Below are 20,444 nucleotides of genomic sequence, written 5' to 3'. Positions count from 1 at the left end.
AACAAACGCGCATTGTGTGACTTGAAAGGGCTCTTGCACTTAATACAGAACCTGAGAGAAACGTTTGGCGGTAAAGTCATGCAGTCGGTGCCAGACATTCCTGTGGATTTCATTCAATATTGTGGACCATTCAGATAATAGCACTTCCGGTAGCATGTAGCTGAGTCTTGTGCTTTTATAACGGTAACCTTGGTCTTTACATATTAACCAGGACTATGCTGATCATAAAAAATATTTCTGTGCCTATGCTTGCAATAGAATACAACAGTCTCGCACATCAAAAGAAGAAATTCAGCTGCGCTGTGAACGGGAGAGAGTATATATCACATAATAAAGTAAGCCAGACGATTCCTTCTTTTAATTTCAAGCTTCTCTTACCGAAAAAGAAAGTCCTCACGGAGTAAATACAGGGGCGAAAAAACATACACGGACAAGGAGAGAACGGTGCCTTGTCTTATCCTTGTCTCTTTACGTGCTTTTTTAATATATATCATGTATCAACTCGCCAAACAATACGTCTTGTTAAGCGGGTTCTGATTACGTCATACAAATAAGATAAAAGCAAACTATGTCATCGGCGGCTAAACACGAAATCCCAAGTAAATACCGACTGTAGACTCTTTCAAATGTGTTCTCAAAGTGCATCAGCAAGCAATTAGACGGGAAAATGAATGTTTGATTTTATTGCCAACAGGCATGCTAGTATGCTCCACGTATCTTGATAGTAAATTGCTCGGACATCCATGCGTGTCTAAGTGTCTGGTAACCCGGTAAAAGACGTATCTACAGGTGTAATTGGTTTGTGCGTATAAGCGGTAGCCTAGCTGACATGCTTGTGCGAAAGCCACGTACAAGTGATCCGGAGTTCTAGTCCGGACAGGAGAGCCAGCAAGTCTGCCTCGCCAGTATTTACGCTAGGCTACTTCAATAATTTATGAGATAGGCTTGTCGCATTTGAATATTTCGTCTCGCTGTAGTCTTAGCCTCGCTCGTGATTAAAATTTGATATTCACTCACGCCACTCATATTTGACTACGTGAAGCATCGACTCATATTGAGACTGAAATGACAGTATTTTCATGTGGAAAGGCAGACACTAGATTTAACTCATCGGAGTTCTGAATGGAACTGCGCTCATAGTTGGAATAATGAGTGTAAAAGGTTTGATGTGAAAAGTTGGATGGTAAGCAATTGAACGTTTTCTCTCAGAGTTAGTTGCATTTCAAGTAGCGAGTCCATTTCCGACATAGCTTTCACAATGCTTCATATGAAGCGTATGTAATGTTTCCGGATAGGTGCCAATCTTGTATGCTTGACATGAAATAATACTCCGACATCTGACGTTTTCGCAAAGGCATCGCGCGTGAAGTTCACATTCCGCAAACATAATGAAACTCACAGAAGAATTGAAAGTTTTTATTTCGAATTGCATCTATATGGTTGTGATGATTACAAAACTTCAAGAAATGTGATGATACTACATTTTCTATGCAAACACAAATTTTGCCCCGGACCGGGATATGAGTCTTGGATGTAAAAAACAAGTCCAACATTCGGAAAATCTTAATTATCTAATTCACCTGTTCCGAGTGGTTGCCCTGCAAATCCTGAGCTAGTAGACATTCCTGAAAGTGACAAACTATGATGACGTCTCACAGATGAATCGGTATTGCCTCTTTGGCCAGACGCTTGGGAGCTGCTATCTAAATCATTTGACAGATGTGCTCCCCCTGCAATGGACACGTTGAAATATTGCCAAATATATATCTATTTCATTATGATGAAGAAGCAGATGTGAAATAAAAATGGTATGCAATATATTTATTCAATGTATCAACATGTGTGTGTAACCTCCTAATCTGCAACGTAAGTGCCCTGCATACAATTTACTTTTCGAACAGTTTTGGTTTTCTAACCATGTATTTCGACTTAGAAAGCGTAGGTTTTTGGGTACGCGGAAAAGATGGGTGGGACGCCCAGACGGCAGGTTGTAATTGGAGGGTGAACAAGTTTATTTGTAGAAGATTGGATTCGGATCCGCAGACAATTATTCCTGCAACTCTTAGCCCTTTACTTTAGAGATGCCTGGTTTTCCTCACCTACATTAGACAATTTGCCCTTCTCGCCAAGGAACGACTGGAAAACAGGCGAGTCTTTATGCAATGTCATCATCACCATCTTTATCTGCCTATGTTTCAGCCACTGCAGGACAAAGGCCTTTCCCAGTGATCACCAAGTGCCCCTGTCTTGTGCTAGGTTATTCAGAATTGCACCTGCATAATTCCTAATTATCTAACGTATTAAGCAGCAACTGAAAATAACTCTCACACCGATGGACATTTTTTGGATGGACAGCCGATCCTCAGCGTTCCATTGCTGGCCTCCGCCATCGGCAGAGATCAGTGACATCATTATTCCTGAAAACGCGTAATCTGCTAATGTATATACGATTCTGTTACCATGACCAATGCACTAGGTGTGGAGGACACGCCCCATGTGGATGTTATGACGCCATAATAACGGCGTGAGCCACCGTTGCTAGCCAAACTTGAAGGCCCATTGAAGAGCGTATCCGACCATCCTAGTTGAGCTACAGTGCACGTAAATAGCGGCACCGAAGAGAAGCCGACAGACAATAACTTTACCTGGATCATTGAACATACGTTTGAAGGCGCCTCGTTGCCCCTGCGGGTGTGCGCTGTCGTGATAGTTAGCACCGAGTCTTTGTGTGCTTTAAGCCAAACTGGTTTCAAGGGACAGTTAATAAATCTGTTTGCCTTCTACAAGGGTAATGTTCTGTAGTTTGTTCCCGGAGTGTTTGGTGCGTTGGCTTGTGCAATCAGGAAATAACTGCTGCCGATGTTCTATATTTTGTCAAACTGAGTTAAATTTTATGTCACGCTACATCAGCCGATGCATGAACATAACATATATCTCATAATTTAAATCAAAAGAAAGAGGACAACACTTGAGATAAACCACTCACCCGTGCCTGTTTCGACACCAACAAAGCCTGGCCCAGTAGGTATGCCAGATTGCGATGGTGGCGGTTGATGAGCCATACCGGCACCGGTATTCTGACTGTTCGTAGAGGCTTGAGAAATGCCCTTTAGCGTAGCCTTCCGTTTCTGTTGTGCTGCAATAGCATGCAACATTGTCTATTGTAAGATCATCGATGAACATGCTTAGTTAAGTTACAGGACAGAAAACAAGCGGCTTATTTAAGCATGCGAACCCCGTTTCCAACAAATCAAACAGTTTATGAAAAACAAAGCCACTTTTAGAGTCCAAATGGGTTTTCATGTGGCCTACATCAATATCTGACCACCTAACAAAAACTCAGTGCGCAGTCTTCAGTAAGGGTACGTCGTACAGGGTCTTAGGGATTTCTAAAAAAACTGGTTCTAGTCAAGCCCTAAATAAAAAGCTTCAGCTCACTATTCCGCGCATTTGTAACAACAAATAAGGCCCAATCGAAAAAACTATAGGCCAGTTTACATATGTTTCCCACAGAGAACATCGATGATAATTTTAAAAACGAATACCTTAAGAGCAGTGGCTAATGTAATGCATTAGAGAGACAATTACAAAAAAAATATTGCACGGGGCTTCAGCACACACATCTTCTGTTATTGACATTGGAGTACTAATTAGCTGATCCTATTAGGGCAGGATGGCACTGTGCATTGCCGTGAGTGCCCTCGTGTATTAAAAAAATGGCGCGCGCCATATCTGTACACGTGAATTTTTGAAGGCAATATTCACTGAAATACAATAAAGAAGACAATAGGACAAGCAATAATAAGTACTTTCCATGTTCACATAAAATGCTAGGGTTCAGCGTGCCTTTGAATTTTTTCTTCATGCTGTTTCTACGACAGTAAGCCAGACTACTTTTTTGAAACTACTTGTGCGAGCACGCAAGCTATTGTTTTTGTTCCTCTGCTAAGAGCTCGAAAAATCCTGATTTTGGAAACTGAATGGAAGCCTGTGACAATGTATCAATAACAACATCTTCTGGAAATGGCTGTGGCTATTCTGATCCTCAAGGCTTGCTGCAGCTCTATCAGCTCCTCATCAGTACACTCGAAAAAAGAAGATAGACGCATGCAGGATCACCATGCCCGTCATTTTTTTTCATACTTTAGGAGCCATCTCTTACTCCTTTATTCAAACATTTCGCTCTGAATTGTCGAATCCACAACGGCTAATACCGTAGCTCTGACGTGTCTTGTGTATCATACAGTGCAAGTTGTCTTCCCTAAAATATGCAGTGCAAGTTGCCTCCCCCCAGGCACCACATCGTCAGGCTAACGGTTTTAAAATGTCTTCGCCCAGCGGATACTCATAAGTGAGCGATTTCTTCTTCCACCTCAATTGACGCGTAAATACCTGCAGGCTCAGTCGAATTAAATTTTTGTCATTACGCTGAAATTTATATTCCTGTGCTGTATGGTATAAATCTGCTACAAGAATGGCACTGCACAAAGTTTTATAGTGGCTTTCGAGATCCGCGGAATAAAAGAGAAAGCGGACAAAAAAATCTAAATCCGTGATAATATTCCAATAAAAATTAGCACCTTTCTATTCCTGTTTTCTTGTGACACACATAGGTCAGATTATTGAAGTCGTGTGGCGCGTGCACAATAACTGCTAGCTGTGCAACGAGACGTGTATTTAGATATCAAGCTAAATACAGGTAAATATGATATATTATCATTTAAAACTGCTAACCTATATTTTTGTACACAACTTTTTATGTCCCTGATCACGTAAATGGACAACACGAAATGAATATATTTCTATTAGTAATAACATGGGAAGTTTACGCGCACGTAGTGAATTTCGCGCGCGAAGATTGTGACAATTTCAAGTTTTTCGTTCATCTGCTGACAAGTACATTTGTGAACTTTATTTTTTGTCAAATATGAGACTCTAATGGCCCCCTACAAGCCACCGATGTACCATGCCAAAAGGGCATCTACAGGTAACTTGAAGTTCCCATAAATTACAACAAAAATACAGGTGCAGCACACACAGACGACGAGGACACGACATTCAACATTATCCGCTGTTATTATTCAAATGAACATTTTAGCACGCATTATTTAAACACCCCGCTTACCTTCATACTTTGCACACGTGTTTTGACACTCTTGTAAAGAAGGGAATTTATTTCCGAAGAAATCACAATCGTTTGCCTTGAAGCACCTTTTCTTGTATCTATCGTAAATGTATACTTTATGTAGCTTACGGAAGAGGCACGGAGTGCCTATCATTGGAAAAGTGCAAGCTTCCACTGTAACGGAAAAGTAGAAATATTATCTCAGATTTCGTCATTCAATGAAAGCTCATTTTAGGCATTGTTAAGTTCTATTGAGGTAATTATAAGATGGCAACTGTGTTATATAGCTTTCAAAGGACATTTAAGTTCATGACTAAAGCGAAGAACACACCTGCCCTAACGGATTAACATCTTTAACACTTTCATCGAGTCATGTTATTTAGGAAAACTTTATCCCAACGCATGTGCGTATTTCAGTTGACAGTTATTCTGCTTTAAAATTATCCCTTCGCGAAATTTGCCTCAGAAAACCATGCTTGCCAATGCGAATCGCAGAAGTAAAGTCATTCACAGTTACATGTTTTCATATAATAGAACCAACTATGTGGTAGCTGGTACAGAATACTTGCAGCAGCTGAATGTCTTATTTCAATAAATATGACTTGATGAAAAGCATGGTTAGTAAAGCGAATACTCCAAAACTCCATGAAGCCCGTCCTGAAATTATACTTTGTATATTTTTTTGAGCGCTTGGGATAACTCGAGAGTTTGTAATTATTAATTTATTACGCAAATAAAACAATTTCCTGAAGCAGACCCAATGCCTTTGTTTCCTTGGAGTTTCTTGGGCGCTGCCTTTTTTGAAAAAAAAGCAAGTGCTATATCTGGCGAATCAGCTACATTGACTATATTAAGGATGGCAGCTATACAGGCCCTCCACTCTATACCTGCTCATGGCTACGTTAACAAATATAAGTAGCGTTAGAATATGGGGTAGGAAGTATTATCTTGTTCAGTATGAACTATAAGATGCGTACTGCCTTGCGACGCGCTTTCACGTTGTAGCTCGTTCTGAGTGCGGTAGTAAATCGAGCATAAAATATTTTACCATGTTTTGGGTCTATTTATTCTGTAATCTATATGTGCGCACTCACTCTCCCGGTTGCTTGACATCGTAAACGTTTGCAAAAATAGCCTTTTATTGATGCAGTAAGGTCGTACAATTTATCGAACAGTGAAGGCGCCTCAAATTGAGTAAATAGAAAATGTCGCACTGAAATCAGTGGCGTATTAAATTGTCTGAAATGCCATAACCATTGCCAAAATATGGAAAAGGTAAACAGTTATTGGAAGCCTGTTTCTGCTATCACTAAAAGTTTACCCAAGCGATTTTAGGAGAGTTCAGGTTTAATGAGCGACACTACACAATATGTCTCAACATGTAGCTATATATATTTTACATGCCCAGTGTTCTTAATGTGATTTCGAAAGCACGATGCATAGAACACTTTAACATTCGTTCGATGAATATACATGAAATCGAGAACATGAATTAAAATTCAGTGTAGGAATGCCAGAAGATCTCAGTTTGCGGTTCGCGCATAAACGACAGAACACAATTATCCCATTGGATAGGAGGTTGGTTTCCCTCATATTGGAGCCTTCCCGCTTTCTGTCATAAACATACAATATAGTAAACTATTCTCTGATGAGCGCACCCTCGGAATAAAGCAATTCTACACGCTGGTATATAACGGTTATAAGGAAAAGATACGGTGTGGTATATACGAATAAGTGAACACTTACAGTATATTTAAACATCACGTTATAATTGTCAGTTAAACATCACGAGATTATATTAAATATATTTTTCTTAAAATATAGCAATTTTTTTTATTTATCATTTGCATAATTCCACAGAATTCAGCGAAGTCGAGGGTCACAAAATTGTTCGTTTCCTTGATTTTTCGGTACGAGGCTATATTTCGTTTAGTAATCCTTCCACTGGGGGTAAAGTGACAAGAGGTAATTATGTGTATGTTCACTTTGCACCAAGCTGACAATAATCATTTTCGGTACTTCTGGATATGAATTAATGACAATGAGTAGATATATACGCTGCAGATGCATAATTGGGGCGGATTCAGTGTGTGATAACACATTTTTTTTAAATTGCAGGCGTGCGTTTTTAAGTTACCTACAACCTACTGATGTATAACCACGCTTAAAGCACGTTTGCAGCAGCCCTGCAGGCGCCATGGTAAGAGTAGCCTTAGTCACTTACCGGCTGCGCTTGAGTTCAAGGCTACACATTAAGGGTAATACCGAGAATAATGTGGTTGGGAATTTCTTCATGGTTGTTTTAGGGAAAACTCAGCCCTCAATTCGATCCATGTTGTACAATATTTTATGCTCACGTCACTGCCTTTTCATCCAAAGGAGTAAGTGGGCTTGTCATGAAACAAACACAACACGTTTGTTAGCATAGTCGACTTTTTGCCCCGCAAAGCAGTGTATGAGTGTGAAATTTTTACTTCCATAAGGGGGGGGGGGGGTGCATGGTTTTTGCTATGACTAAAACTCGGACTCTTAAAATATAAGATCGAACTCTTGGGGCCAACCAATGAACCCTTCTTTCTTTGTGTTTTTTTTCTGCGCCGATCATAAATATGACGACAGCTGCAATAAACAACTTAAGATCGGCATGAAATAAACGATAGGGACTATGGAAGTCAAACTTGTGTGGAGTCAAACTGTCTGCTTCCCCAGGCTGTCAGACTAAGCACACGATGGTAAAGTGGTAAATGTGTAGATGCTAGCTATTGTGTTAAATGCGACACCTCATAGCACTAAGGCCAATGGTGTCAGCAACGAGAAAATACAGCAGCGTCAATGGTTTTAAACATATAAAATGTGCCCTACTACCAAGATATTTTGCGGCAGTGGTGTCATCGGGAAATTTCTTGTCAAACCAGTCTATTGTTAAAAAAGAATAAAGTCTTACTCACGAGACCGGCACACGCCATCACAAGCTATCTTGTTCGAGAAGGGTGCCACTGTACTGCAGCTTGGCAGACACGCTCCGGTTTCTTCATTGTAGTACCATCTGTGTTTACATTGATCTGTTTTTGCCAAAGGTGGAGTCACCTTGCATTTCTCATCTGGAGTGATTAGAGAGAGACACGGTACATAAGCAATCCACAAAACTCTTTTTCTGATGCCACACAATTGTAAGCACTAAAATATTACAAATTTTTATGTAAATATTCCATTCATTTCTCACAAGGAGAGTAGACTCAGTAAAACAACTTTTCTGGAGTATCCTAAGTGGGTATTGCCCGTTTGATGGGCTGGTTAGTTTCTCCTACTGTTACTGAAGGAAAAAGCACAATGATAAAAGAAATTACTACAGATCACAGCACCGCTCGATGCTCCAAGTATGTCATTCGATATTTAGATTCTCATGATTCTGATGCCTGGACAGCTGCTTGCGCGTGCGTCTGGGGCAACCTTACAAATCCTAATTTATCAGAGTGATGTTTCAGTACGTGTTATGTTTTACAAGCTCGATTTCGGGAACGCTGTCATGCACTCAAACTCTTCCCACCTCACAGCTTGAGCTTCCAGACGCTGTTTAAGACTACACTTATTTTTAATTATATAGTGAATGTGTCTAAATTTTGTCGTATCAACGCTATATCATTAAAAACCAAACAATACTGCAGCATAGCTCAGCTAAGCCTGGATATGCAAAGCAAGAGCTTGAGTATTTTTTTTCGCCCAAAGCCTGTTATTGTCTACGGTTGTGGTCCCGCTTGCGTCGTTTCGCGACCGAACGGCTCCCTCTTCCTGAGTCTCCGACGCTAGCTTCGCGCGCTTGGCATTTCGGACCCTCTCCAGTGAAGCAGCTCGCCGGGCGATATCCGTGCGGTGGTCAGACGCCGCTTGCCGACTACGGCTCAAAGCCTCCCGCTCCCGCGCAACGTCAAGAGAAGACGGCCCGGCCTCGCTCTCATAAATGGCCAAGCTCGCACGAGTGCGACGCTCCTCTTGTCCCATGGTCCAGCAGCCACCCAGCTGCTGAGAGCGCATGCGCCAAGCCGGCGGCTGCGGCTGCCGCAGAGCTCGGCGCGGCGAATCACGTGATGTGTTGATAAGGCTACGGCGCAGCTGCGGTCACATGAAGGTCAAGTTAGTGGCGGCGGCGAAACTCGGCTCGACTAGGTTAGTAAAGCTTTCGCTATAATAAGAATCGGGATAGTCTTGTGAAAGCGCTAACATCAATAATATTACGAAGTTCCTTTGTTTTCAAAGACATTTCACACATGTTTATATAAACTTACTGTGAAAAGGTAATTCAGCTTCATTTTATCATTGTTGCCTTATTTATCACTGTATTTCTCTCACAGAAGAAAAATCGCTTCAGCAGCTTTCTGTGTTTTATACGGGTTCTTTTTGTTTCTTACCGTACACTGAATTAAAGAAGTGGATGGGGTTGCACATAACACAAGCCAGCTTCCTGAGCTAGATTACTCGACGCAGCTGACATTAAAGAAAACTAAATGACCTAAGCGCCTTCCATTACACATGAGAAGAAACTAAGCCCTCGACGAAAATGACTAATGGAGACTAGGCAGAAGCGTTCAGTCATTCTGAGAACATGTAGAAGAAGGAACGGTAATTTGAGACCGCCTTCGCAACTGAGAAGGCGATGTGAGAAAATGAAGAAGGCGCAGAGGCTAGCTCTATTCTGTATGAAAATATTGCCCGGATGTGATCCAATCATGGAAGGTGCTTGCCATGATGGCGTTCTCAAGAATCGGAACTCTCCACTACTGTGAAATCGGTAGAATCCCGGACAGCAGATATCGTAGATGGGTCCTAATTTAGAATCCTCGCTGCACAATGATAATTTTTATTGCGATAGCAATTATATTGACACTCCAGGCGCATTTCTGCCGTCGCCTTCGTTGTCGGCGTGACGTTCCGCATAAAATCCACGGGGGATAAAATCGTCGCCGCGGGCCGTACGCTGTATGTGAGAGTGAAAGTGTCCGACGGTGAGCCGGCAATCGCGGCTCGCGCACGCAAGGGCGCGAAGCGGGAAGTAAGCGCTAGGATTCCAGTCGCACAAATTCTCCGAAGGAGGGTAAGGAGGTGGAGGGGCCTCGCTTTACAGCGGCCGCGCGGTCCCGTCGGGCTGGAAGGCTACGGGGGGAGGCAGCGTACTATGCCGCGTGCTTCCGCCCTGGCGGCTGTATCTTGAAAAGAATCTGCGGAGGGGGTAACGGCCGCGCTACCGGAGCTTTATCGGCTAAGATGGCATTCATGCGAGCCACAGTATGAATCTCAATTCTCTTGCTGCTGCTGCCTCGTTGATTCACACCAGCGTTTTGACAGAGTTTCCGAGGTCATCGAGTGAGATGCGTTCATGTTTGCTTGTGCGCGCGTGACACGATGCTTCTTAATTTAGTTAGCGTGCTTATGTTTGCAAGTTATACGGCCGATAAAACTACTATCCTTACTTTGTGTAGCTGTCCACAAATTTTCTATTGCAATAAATGCTTTGCCTTTCAGGCGGAACTGCGAATTTTTTCCCTTATTTGCAGTTTTACCGCAAATTATTTAATGATTCCTTTGACGGACATTGTAGACACCATAATGACCTAAGGAGTAAATCTATAACAACCATCTTTGCAAAGAAAAAGGAGACGTTTTCTTACTATAACAACATGAACCGTAAAAGCCGCGAGCAGAAACGACGCTGCACTTAAGAAGAAAAAATAGCAAAACCAACGAATTCCTCTGCGCGGCTTCTTGTAAGCAAAACGCAGTGGTCGCCGGTGAATAGCTGCCATTGTCATTGCTCGGTGTCCGCGACTGTAAACGGCACGTACTATCTGCATTTAGTTTGTGTGATGGTTGAACGCATGTTCGGCGCCTCTAGGCAGAGTTCAGCCCCATCATGTTGTAAATAATTTCCCGGGCGCAATGTGCTTCCATTCGGAATTTCTGCCCGCACTTAGCCAGCACAAGAACGCGCCACGTGCTCTTGCATAAAATCGCCGAAAGGGTTTAGCACAACCTCTCCGTGTTCATCATTCTGAAGAATCAATGTCATTATCAGCTTCCAATATAAAAAGAAAACTGAGCAAAATGGTAAATTCTAGCTTTTTTTCCGTAGACCAGAAGTTTGAAATTTTGCTATTTGAATTCCCACTGCAGTACCATAGGATGTGTGGCTAGAAAGTGGAATCTTCCAGTCGCCAGCTAAAATTATTGAGGCACAGGGTAAAATCTTTTTGTGCTTGTATGTTCTCGCAGATGTGTTGTAATTTTGGCGACACTAACGGCGCACTGCAGCGGACTATAAGATTACCACGTGAGTGAGCCCATAACAGGTACCTCTGACATAATTCGATGCTTACCTGCTACAGACTTCCCAGCAAGAAGTCCGGCACCCGCTTGGCCATGCTTCACCACTAGGCTGTTTGTAAGGCCGGATGCTTCGGTACTTGTCGTTGTAGAGCTTGTCGACCTATTTGCTGCAGTATACATTGAGCGTTAGCACAGAAATATAACCGTTCGTGATGATGAAGAGCGGCTCAGCACGCGGAAAGGTAGATTATGTTGAAGAAATCCCGATAACGTTTTCCATTTGTTCTAAAGATTTCAATTTGTCAAATAAGCGTGTAATGGATTCAATTTTTTCTCTGTTGTTACCACATAGGGTTCAGTAAGCAATAATACCATCGGTACGATTGCGAACTATCTATCCCGTACACACATGGTAAGAATCGTGCCCATTGTAATTGTAATATTATTTACAGTCTAGAGAGAGAAAAAAAGGTAATGTGAGAACTAGTCGGAACGAGAAACTGTACGTGCATGATATGAAGTGGCACTTTCTGACAGTGTCACTGGCAGCACATTATGGCTGGACATGTCCTTTTCATGGGTGCTCAACACAATCTAAAGCATTTAGAAGAATTATGTTCACGACCATACAATCCCAATAAGATATGATTGCGGTGGGTGCTAAGCAGAAAGTGACGGGTCTTCATATCTCTGGATATTCGGGCAGGTACTTCCCTCCCAACGAAAAAATAATGGATTTAATCCGCCGTATGAAAATGAAGTGAACCCGTCGTAAGTGCATAGTGATAGGTTAGTATCTATTTACGTTCAACACGTTGTTTTACAATCTGCAGCTAAGGCGAAAAAAATGTATGTTCACTGAACTACTAATAAATATAACAGTGAACATCTGACCGCGTATCATGAGAAATAGGCTGAAAACCATTCACACGCGTGGAATAGCTGGTCTTTCTTTTTTGCAATAATAATGTTTCAGAATTATTTCATATCTTTTTAAAATCGAGATGATACCTGATTTTTATACATCTCGTTATAACAGATCATTCCAACGCATTTGTGCATGGCTTACAGCATACCGTAGTCACGTAACCCCCGCCCTTTAATTACCTGCTCATTAGCATTAGTTGCGGATGCCAGTGAATAAGGCAAGCTAAAGAAAATGCATGCAATCACAAACATTCAATAGAAAAGATCACCTGCTTCGTTTTGCACGCCAACAACTGCTGAACCAGGGTTGCCATGTTCCACAACCATGATGTTTTGTTTATGGCCGGAGGATTCTGTGCGGTTTGCTGAGGAACTTGTCGATTCTTGGGCTGCAATAAATATTTTTTGTTTTCACAGAACTGTGGCAGTTCTTCAAAATTATGAGCAGCACATACATTTAACATATTAATACGTGGCCGCAAGCTCACGCGCTTCACATTCTAATGCAACGCGTTTGCATAGTGTCCCGCAGCGCAACCATATTAGGTGTATAATCTTTAGCGAATCATGAACGAGTCCTTTACTATAAACAGAAGTGACATCAATATTTCATAAACTTTAAATATTTTGACGATTACCTGTTTTCCACTACGTGCAATAATGAACCAGGCTTGTCGAATGCTCTAAATAAACTAAAGAAATTTTAATTATGTTTGCAACCCTTCGCCCTAACGCTTTAACTGCTTCTTGTGCAGGGCACACTCAGGTACCTTGTCCTAATGCTCAAGTTTCTGTTGGACCGAACGTGCAGGCACTACACGCCGCATGCGAGCACATAACTCCAAACTGGTCCCATTCTAAGCTGGTGAAAAGCAACATTGTGAGCTTGTGATTCGGCAATGCATCTATAAAATCGCGTTAACACGGCATGCTTGGAGGCTTCCTCAGTCTTGCGACTCGCCTTCCATTGTGTGCTGTCTTAATCACACATCAAGGAAACACCACAACAACATACAAAAGACACCGTGAATCCATTGTTCTGCATTTTAACACGTGTTGTCGTGAGCCATATTTTCAGAAATAGTTTTTCATCTGAGTCAAAGACATGAACTGGTTGATAGTCAAACAGCAAAAAATACCCAGTTTAAATTTGAAGTGTTTGCGCATACCTTCGCTTGGTTTATTAAAAAAGTAACATTTTTGAAGGCGGCATAGTGTGAGAATAGCATCTTGGCTTCCACTTAGGTCTGATATGCATGCACACAAAATCAATGCACTTATCCTTGTGGAAGTTTGTGCTTGCATGTGTCCACCTACTTGTCTTTTACAATGCGCTTAAACAATTTTTTAATGTCTCCTCCACAATGTTGACCTACTACGCATGTCAAATTTTCTATGACGTCCATTTGGGTTAGCACTGCCAGTCACAGTCCGTTACCAGGGCAATTCAGTCCATTATCTTTCTGAGAAGTTGAAGTGATCAAACCTACATCTTTCATTGCGGAAATGACAACCTGGTTGTACATTGCGCTATTCCTTTAGTCACTAGAGAGTTTCTGTTACACCATTCTAACACCCATTCATTGATTTCTAAACTGAGCCTCATTACCTTTGTAAATTTTATCTGACAGCAACTTCGCCTTCGCCATGATGTCAGCACTTGATCGGACTATATAACAACTTCACATATGGGATCCAAATGTTACTGTTAAGCAAATGAAACTGTAAACAAATGCACTGATTATATTAACATCAGGACTCACATGTTGATTGATGAGCAAGAAGACCTGAGCCAAATGATCCTTGCTGCTGAGCCCCGATAATTCCTGTATTGCCTAAGGCTTCAGAGCTGCCCGGAAGGGAAATACCAGACCCTCGCACTGCAAAGAAATTTTCGCGTTTTAGATAAACGATATCTTTCGTACTGTGGATCGATATATTAACACACAAAGATGTAGACTGTTCCGGGAAATGACTATTGGACGCATATTAGGAAAGCATTACCCAGTTTATAGAATGTCAACACTGCTGAACAAAATCTGTGTGGACTGCGTCTGCGTTATCACGACTGTATATTTGCTATGCGTTTGAAGGTATGTTTATGTTGTATGCACTTATTAGAACTCTGGCAGAGCTACCATTGTTTTTAGTTATACTTGCGTAGGTATCAAAGCCATCTGTTGGTGATGTGTCCAGTGGCTAAGACCCTTACACGGATGGCTGTAAGAAGAGTGTGCCGATGCTTGCCACCTGGTGCACATCGACATGTCTAACACATGCGTTTGACATTGATAGCTTTTATAGGTAGGTTGATGTAGTTTCCGGTCACTGGTTTTTGGTTAATGTAGTTCGTGCGTTGTCTGTGACAGTTACTATCATAAAAAGTTGACAAAAGCGCCAAAAATTGTTGTCTCCGTCAAAGATTTAGTCTTACCTCTTCAAATTAGGTGCCTTACCCATCGGACAAAATTGCATCCCTAGGTGCGCAAACATTATTACGCTATGCATCAAGATTGCTGTAATAATATTTGTCAACATAACGCGATCAAAAATCCTGCACTGGTGGTCCATATCAGATAAAAATCCGCTGGGCAATATGAGAAGTAGTTTATTTCAGCCGAGCAAAAAAATGTGATTATGAAAAGTTAAAAGAAACATTGGTCTCTTGAACAGAGCCAGTTTATGAGTGCTTTTAGACTTAAAAAAAGGGCTGCAATAGCAGACAAAAGACGGTTTCTAGTTCGTCTGCTCAGAAAACTCGTGATCACTGATCAGTCACATGCACGGACGCATATCGAGCGCCTCAATAAGAGACGTAGGCTACACAACGCAACGAGATCACCTGAAAAATCCACCCTTCATATACGTGGCTGTAGGAATAGCAAGAAATACTGCTTCATTTTACCATCTGCATGCCAGCTGACTTTTGTACCACTCCTCATGCTTGATGTTTTCAACACCTGTCAGTTCGTGTTGTTAATTGGAAACGCCTAGGTATTACACGGGAGACATACTTCATGGAGACATAAGCAACCTTATGGCATGAAATGCTGCAGCCAATGTTTTTCAAGGCTATTGAGGAATCTTTTCCTTGAGATCTGTTATCTAAATACATGAGAATGGAACATTCGCTTTTCTCAGCAACCGCTGCGCCGAGTTTCATGGGATTTGCTGCTTTTCAGAGATAAACTTATAATCAAAATTAATGCTATGCGCAGATCAATTCCTTGCTGCCGACGGCCATTCGTGGACCAGTGATAAAGCATCACGTGGCTGTCCTTGAGGAAAGCGACAGACGTGGGATTGAATATGCCTTTTTGAACATCGAAGAGTGGCGTATGCGACGAGATAGATAGATTCAGAGTGACTGATTTCTGCTGATAGTGTTATTTGCAATTAAAAAGTAATTCTAAGGAGTAGCCGGCGTGAGAAACTGCAGCTATTTATTATGCAATGGCACTTTCTGACAGCGTCACTGGCCACACATTATGACTGAATGTGCCGTTTCTAAGTTCTTAGCTGCATCTAAGCATTTAGAATGATAAAATTTTTGATAACGATTTCCTCTTAAAATGATTACGAAGAATTTAGATATTTACTGATCTATATATTTAAGGCCATTTTGACTATCTTCCCAACCAAGGAAAAAGAGAGTTGAATCCGCGACGTAAAAGTAAAGTGATCCAGTCGTATTCAGCTCTGTGCCAGGTGAATATATTTTTTGTTAAACACATTCTATCATATCTGCTGATTTAAGGGGAAAAGAGGGTGCGCACTGAGTTCGCAGTAAAATATAGCAATTGATGCCTAACCACTTCTCATGACAAGAAAGAGGCTGCAAACCATCTACATACAGTAAATAAATGGGTATTTATCCTTTGAAATAATAGTGTTTTGTGACAATTATTACTTTTCGTAAATCATGATGAGAAGTTTCAACAGCGAAGCTGTTTAGGCAAGCCGTAATTTGTGGTGCGTAGCCGTGGTAGCCATGACAAACCGGAGAAGGAGGAGACCGCTTGCGTACGCACGCGGTCTCCTCCTCGCCAGCTCCCTGCCTTCCGGACCCCTGCCTCTCTTCTCTCGGTGGCGCGCCACCGAGCCAGAAGGCGCGCCACCGAGAGCCAGAAGCCAGAAGAAAAAAAAAAAAAAGGCGAAAGCTTGCACCAGGCCCCGCAAAGCTCAACACACAGTGAAGCTGGCCGATAGATATCGAGCAGCTAGGCTCCAACGCGTTCGGCGTCGGCAAGCAGCAGCGTTCTTGGCACTGTGCCAACCTTGCTTAGCCTGTCTGCGTTTGTGGCATGCCAGAAACGCTGTCGCTCGTAGGCGCCGACATGCCCAGCGCTAGTCACGTGAAATGTCACCAACGCGTTCGGCGTCGGCAAGCGACAGCGTTCTTGGCACTGTACCAAACATGGTTAGCCTGCCTGCGTTTGTGGCATGCAAGGAGCGCTGTCACTCGTAGGAGCCCACGCGTCCCGTGCTAGTCAGGCGAAATGTCGCGAAATGGAGGATACCTCCGAAAATGATCGCTCGAGAATACCTTCCTGCATGCGTAGTTAAGTTAAACCAAGTTAAGACCTAGGAGCACCCAAGTTCATACCTAGAAGTAGCAGCGAGTAAGCTTCGCTGTGCCTAAGCTTTCCACGACCGAGTGCAAACTCGCCTGATTTTTTTCTGCCTCTCGTGATATAGGATTGTCCCTACAACTCTGCGTAGACATGACAATCTTTGCCAGACTACAATACTTTACTTATATAACCTCAGCACTTGCCTGATCAGTACCAATATGTCTGTAGGTAAATAAAAGGGCAAGCGACTGAAAAACCACGCAAAATCAAAGTATGAGTAAATATCACCCACCAGTTGTTTCCGGACGCACAGCACTAATTCCTGAACCAGCGTGGCCCTGCTGCTCCACCAGAAGGCTGTGTGCAGAGCCAGAAGAATGAGTACTGCTCGTTGTGGAGCTTGTGGACTCATGCCCTGCAAGAAATATTCATTTTAGGGGCGAAGCTCCTTAGGGTGTGGTCTGTCCCTCCTCTGTAGTAGTAGTAGTAGTAGTCGTCGTTGTCGTAGTAGGTAGCCACGTCTACTTTTATGAGAAAAAAATTCCTAAAGTTGTGTCCGTAGCGCGGAATCGAACCAGGGACCCCTCGGTTCCGAACGCGCGGCGCTAACCACTACGCCACGAAGCTTTTTTTTTAACACGAAAGTGTTTTATTCCGGGGTCCACCAAGACTTCACTGACGTATTTCCGTCACGGAAATACGTCAGCTTACAATGTACACGAACATAATACAAAGAAAGAAACCAGAAGAAAAAGTTCCACAAACATGCAAAATTTGGAAATCGAACCCACGACCTCTCGGTCCGCGACGATAGATCGCCGAGCGTTTAACCCATTGCGCCACAAACGCATTTGCAGAGAGCTACACAGACGCGCCTTATATATCTAACACTCCTCCGTGTACCCGCGCTCTTGCTCGGGGCGGTGCCGCCGCCTACGAGCAGAAAAGAGAAGTACTGCATTATGACACTAACGCGCACCGACAGTGAACGCCTCGGTGGTCTCAGCACTACGACGCCTCGATGCCAGCATTCGAAGGGACGCTGGCATCAAGAAGCACTACCAACGCCACCTAGGTGGCGGCGTTCACCGTACTCAGCACAGCGGAGCGTGGCCTCCGCAATTAGCTCTGAAAATGTTTCTGAAGTTGATCGCGGAGGCTGCAATTACGACGCGCTGTACGCGCTGATTTGACTCGGTGACGATTCAGTTACGTGCTTTGTCTTGCGCGTTGTATTAGTGTCAGTTACGTGCTTCGTCTTTCGCGTTGTGCTAGCGTGTGCAGCGTAGTGCAGCTTCCATATGCACGACGGTTGCTCATGGTCATCGACGTTGGTAGTCGTGATGGAGGAGACGTGCCACCAGGCGTCAGCGTGGGTGCATCAACGCCTAAGGGCGCTTTAGCCACAAAACACCAATAGACATTATATATCAATGTGCAATAAACATTACACTACTTCTGTGAAGACACGTTTCACTTTCGTGTTCTATACCGATTCCTATATAAGAGGGATCAACCACATTTTTTTCTTTATTACCTTCTTTGCAACAATACATACACCCATACAAATACAAAGCAGGTCACTTGGCGCTACACAAATATTAACGCATAATTTGGCTAGACTGTGCTACTTTGAAAGGCCTTCAAAGAGGCCAACACCAAAACGTCAAGCTCCTGAATCCACTCTGGTGGTTCAATCATGTGCCTTAGGGCATCCCGGGTGTACGTAAGACTTTCAATTAGGTGTTGCCTTGCCGACCTTGCATCTACGCGGGCATTCCTGACATCCATGCGCGTTTTCCACACACTGTTCATACACAAAAGCATTATCATGTCAGCCGGCACTCCCTCTGCGTCTGCGCATGGCAAGAAACGAATACCGAAAGGGCTTATCGGCAGTTCTTTTTTCAGAGTTCGTTTGAGAACGTCCCACAAGAAAACGGAGTCATGGCAATCCAGGAATATGTGCTCGATAGTTTCTGATTTGTTACATATGATGCAGTTAACAGACCACGGAACAAATATGCCTTTACTTTGTAGCCATGGCTTCACAGGGAGAGTGCCAGAATGCAATTGAAAAAAGAATGTTTTAGCTGAAGGTCTAACAGGCATATTTTTCACACGTTTCAAAACATTCCGTTCAGGTCCTAAGTTGTATATCGTGCGATATACAGGAAGCGGTAAGAAAACATCTACAAGATCCCGATAGAGTTTCTTTCGCGTCACAGAAGACAAAAATTCATTCGAAAAATGAGCTTTCAGTAATGAAAATGACATAACAACTTCCTTCAGAAATCCGATTGGCGTTGGTGTTCGTTCATTTCTTGACGAAACAACCCACTCAGGCAAGGAAGAACTTAATCTCAGTTGAATAACAGTACGCAGAAATATATCACTTTGATCCCGTAAGAAAAAGAACCTACTTACGATCTGTTTCAAAAACAAATGTGTTAGCCCGAGTCCCCCGTTCTTCAACGAATGAAACAAGTTACATCGGCTAGTTCATTGTGCATGATTAAAACATACTACGCCACGAAGCGCACATGGACACACGCACCACGATGACAATAAATACCCAACATTAACGAAAGACTGCGCGTTTCTAACGCGTTTGTGCTAGCCCGTTACGGCCCGTGTAAGAAGCTGGTGTAAGACGCTGTGGCCTCTCCGCCTTACGCCCATATTCATAAACGCTCCTCGACTTGAACTTGACTTGCCACCGTCTTGGGCAGCGCGTTCGAAACGCGTTGAAGGCGGTGGCAAGTCAAGTTCAAGTCGAGGAGCGTTTATGAATACCGGGGTTATACTATCTCAGCAGTAATGTGATGGCGTCGGCAAACGCGGTGCACGTTCCGGCATGTGTAAACGGCTGCGTAAGACACTGTGGCCTCTCCCCCTTACTAGAGAGTACTGCACGTTTCTAACGCGTTTGTGCTAGCGTCCCCTTAAGCGGGAGATGGTGCAATTATAATGAAGGGTGCTGTCATAAAATAGGAATGACGTCACATATGGCGCGTGTCATTGGTGGAAGTCAATCGTTCGATTTAGTGCGGCGATACTGGGCGAATTACACGGAAGATTCACGGTTTACCGATGATTCCCTCCGGAGCTTCGCCCACTCATCATCACTCACCCCGTGGATATGCGGTGTTTTATTTATTGCGATAGCAATTATATAGACACTCAAAGAGGATTTCTGTCGTCGGCGTCGCCGTCGATGTCACCGTGATGTTCTGTTTGACGTCAACGGCGATGAAATCGTCGCCGCGCGCCGGACGCTGTATGTGCGAGTGAAAGGGCGCGAGGGACGCGCGCTTTCGCGGGAAGCGAACGCACGGCGCAGAACAAACGCGCGTTCTTCGCCGTGCTCCCTGAAGGGCTGCAAAATTAAGCGTCTCTTTCCTCCTTTACAACTGCCATATATATATATATATATATATATATATATATATATATATATATATATATACACAGAGCGAACGCGACTTCTTCCGTCGCAC

At 43.1% G+C, this 20,444-nt stretch overlaps 1 protein-coding gene across 1 annotated transcript in view; it reads right to left on the bottom strand.

The window, feature by feature from the left end:
• LOC119464771 (filaggrin-2-like) overlaps positions 1–20,444 on the bottom strand; it is a 135,029-nt gene that overhangs the window by 16,290 nt on the left and 98,295 nt on the right. Inside the window, exons 22-29 of the mRNA XM_049655887.1 lie at positions 17,237–17,359; positions 14,134–14,250; positions 12,640–12,759; positions 11,494–11,610; positions 8,074–8,226; positions 5,126–5,299; positions 2,987–3,136; positions 1,581–1,730 (exon numbers count right to left, since the gene is read on the bottom strand). Coding sequence (XP_049511844.1) covers positions 1,581–1,730; positions 2,987–3,136; positions 5,126–5,299; positions 8,074–8,226; positions 11,494–11,610; positions 12,640–12,759; positions 14,134–14,250; positions 17,237–17,359 — 1,104 coding nt within the window. The remainder of the gene's footprint in view (positions 1–1,580; positions 1,731–2,986; positions 3,137–5,125; positions 5,300–8,073; positions 8,227–11,493; positions 11,611–12,639; positions 12,760–14,133; positions 14,251–17,236; positions 17,360–20,444) is intronic.

Source organism: Dermacentor silvarum, chromosome 9 (assembly GCF_013339745.2).
Source record: "Dermacentor silvarum isolate Dsil-2018 chromosome 9, BIME_Dsil_1.4, whole genome shotgun sequence".
NCBI classification, from domain to species: domain Eukaryota; kingdom Metazoa; phylum Arthropoda; class Arachnida; order Ixodida; family Ixodidae; genus Dermacentor; species Dermacentor silvarum.
Note: the sequence above shows the minus strand (reverse complement) of the source record. Positions and strands in the feature narration are given on the sequence as shown.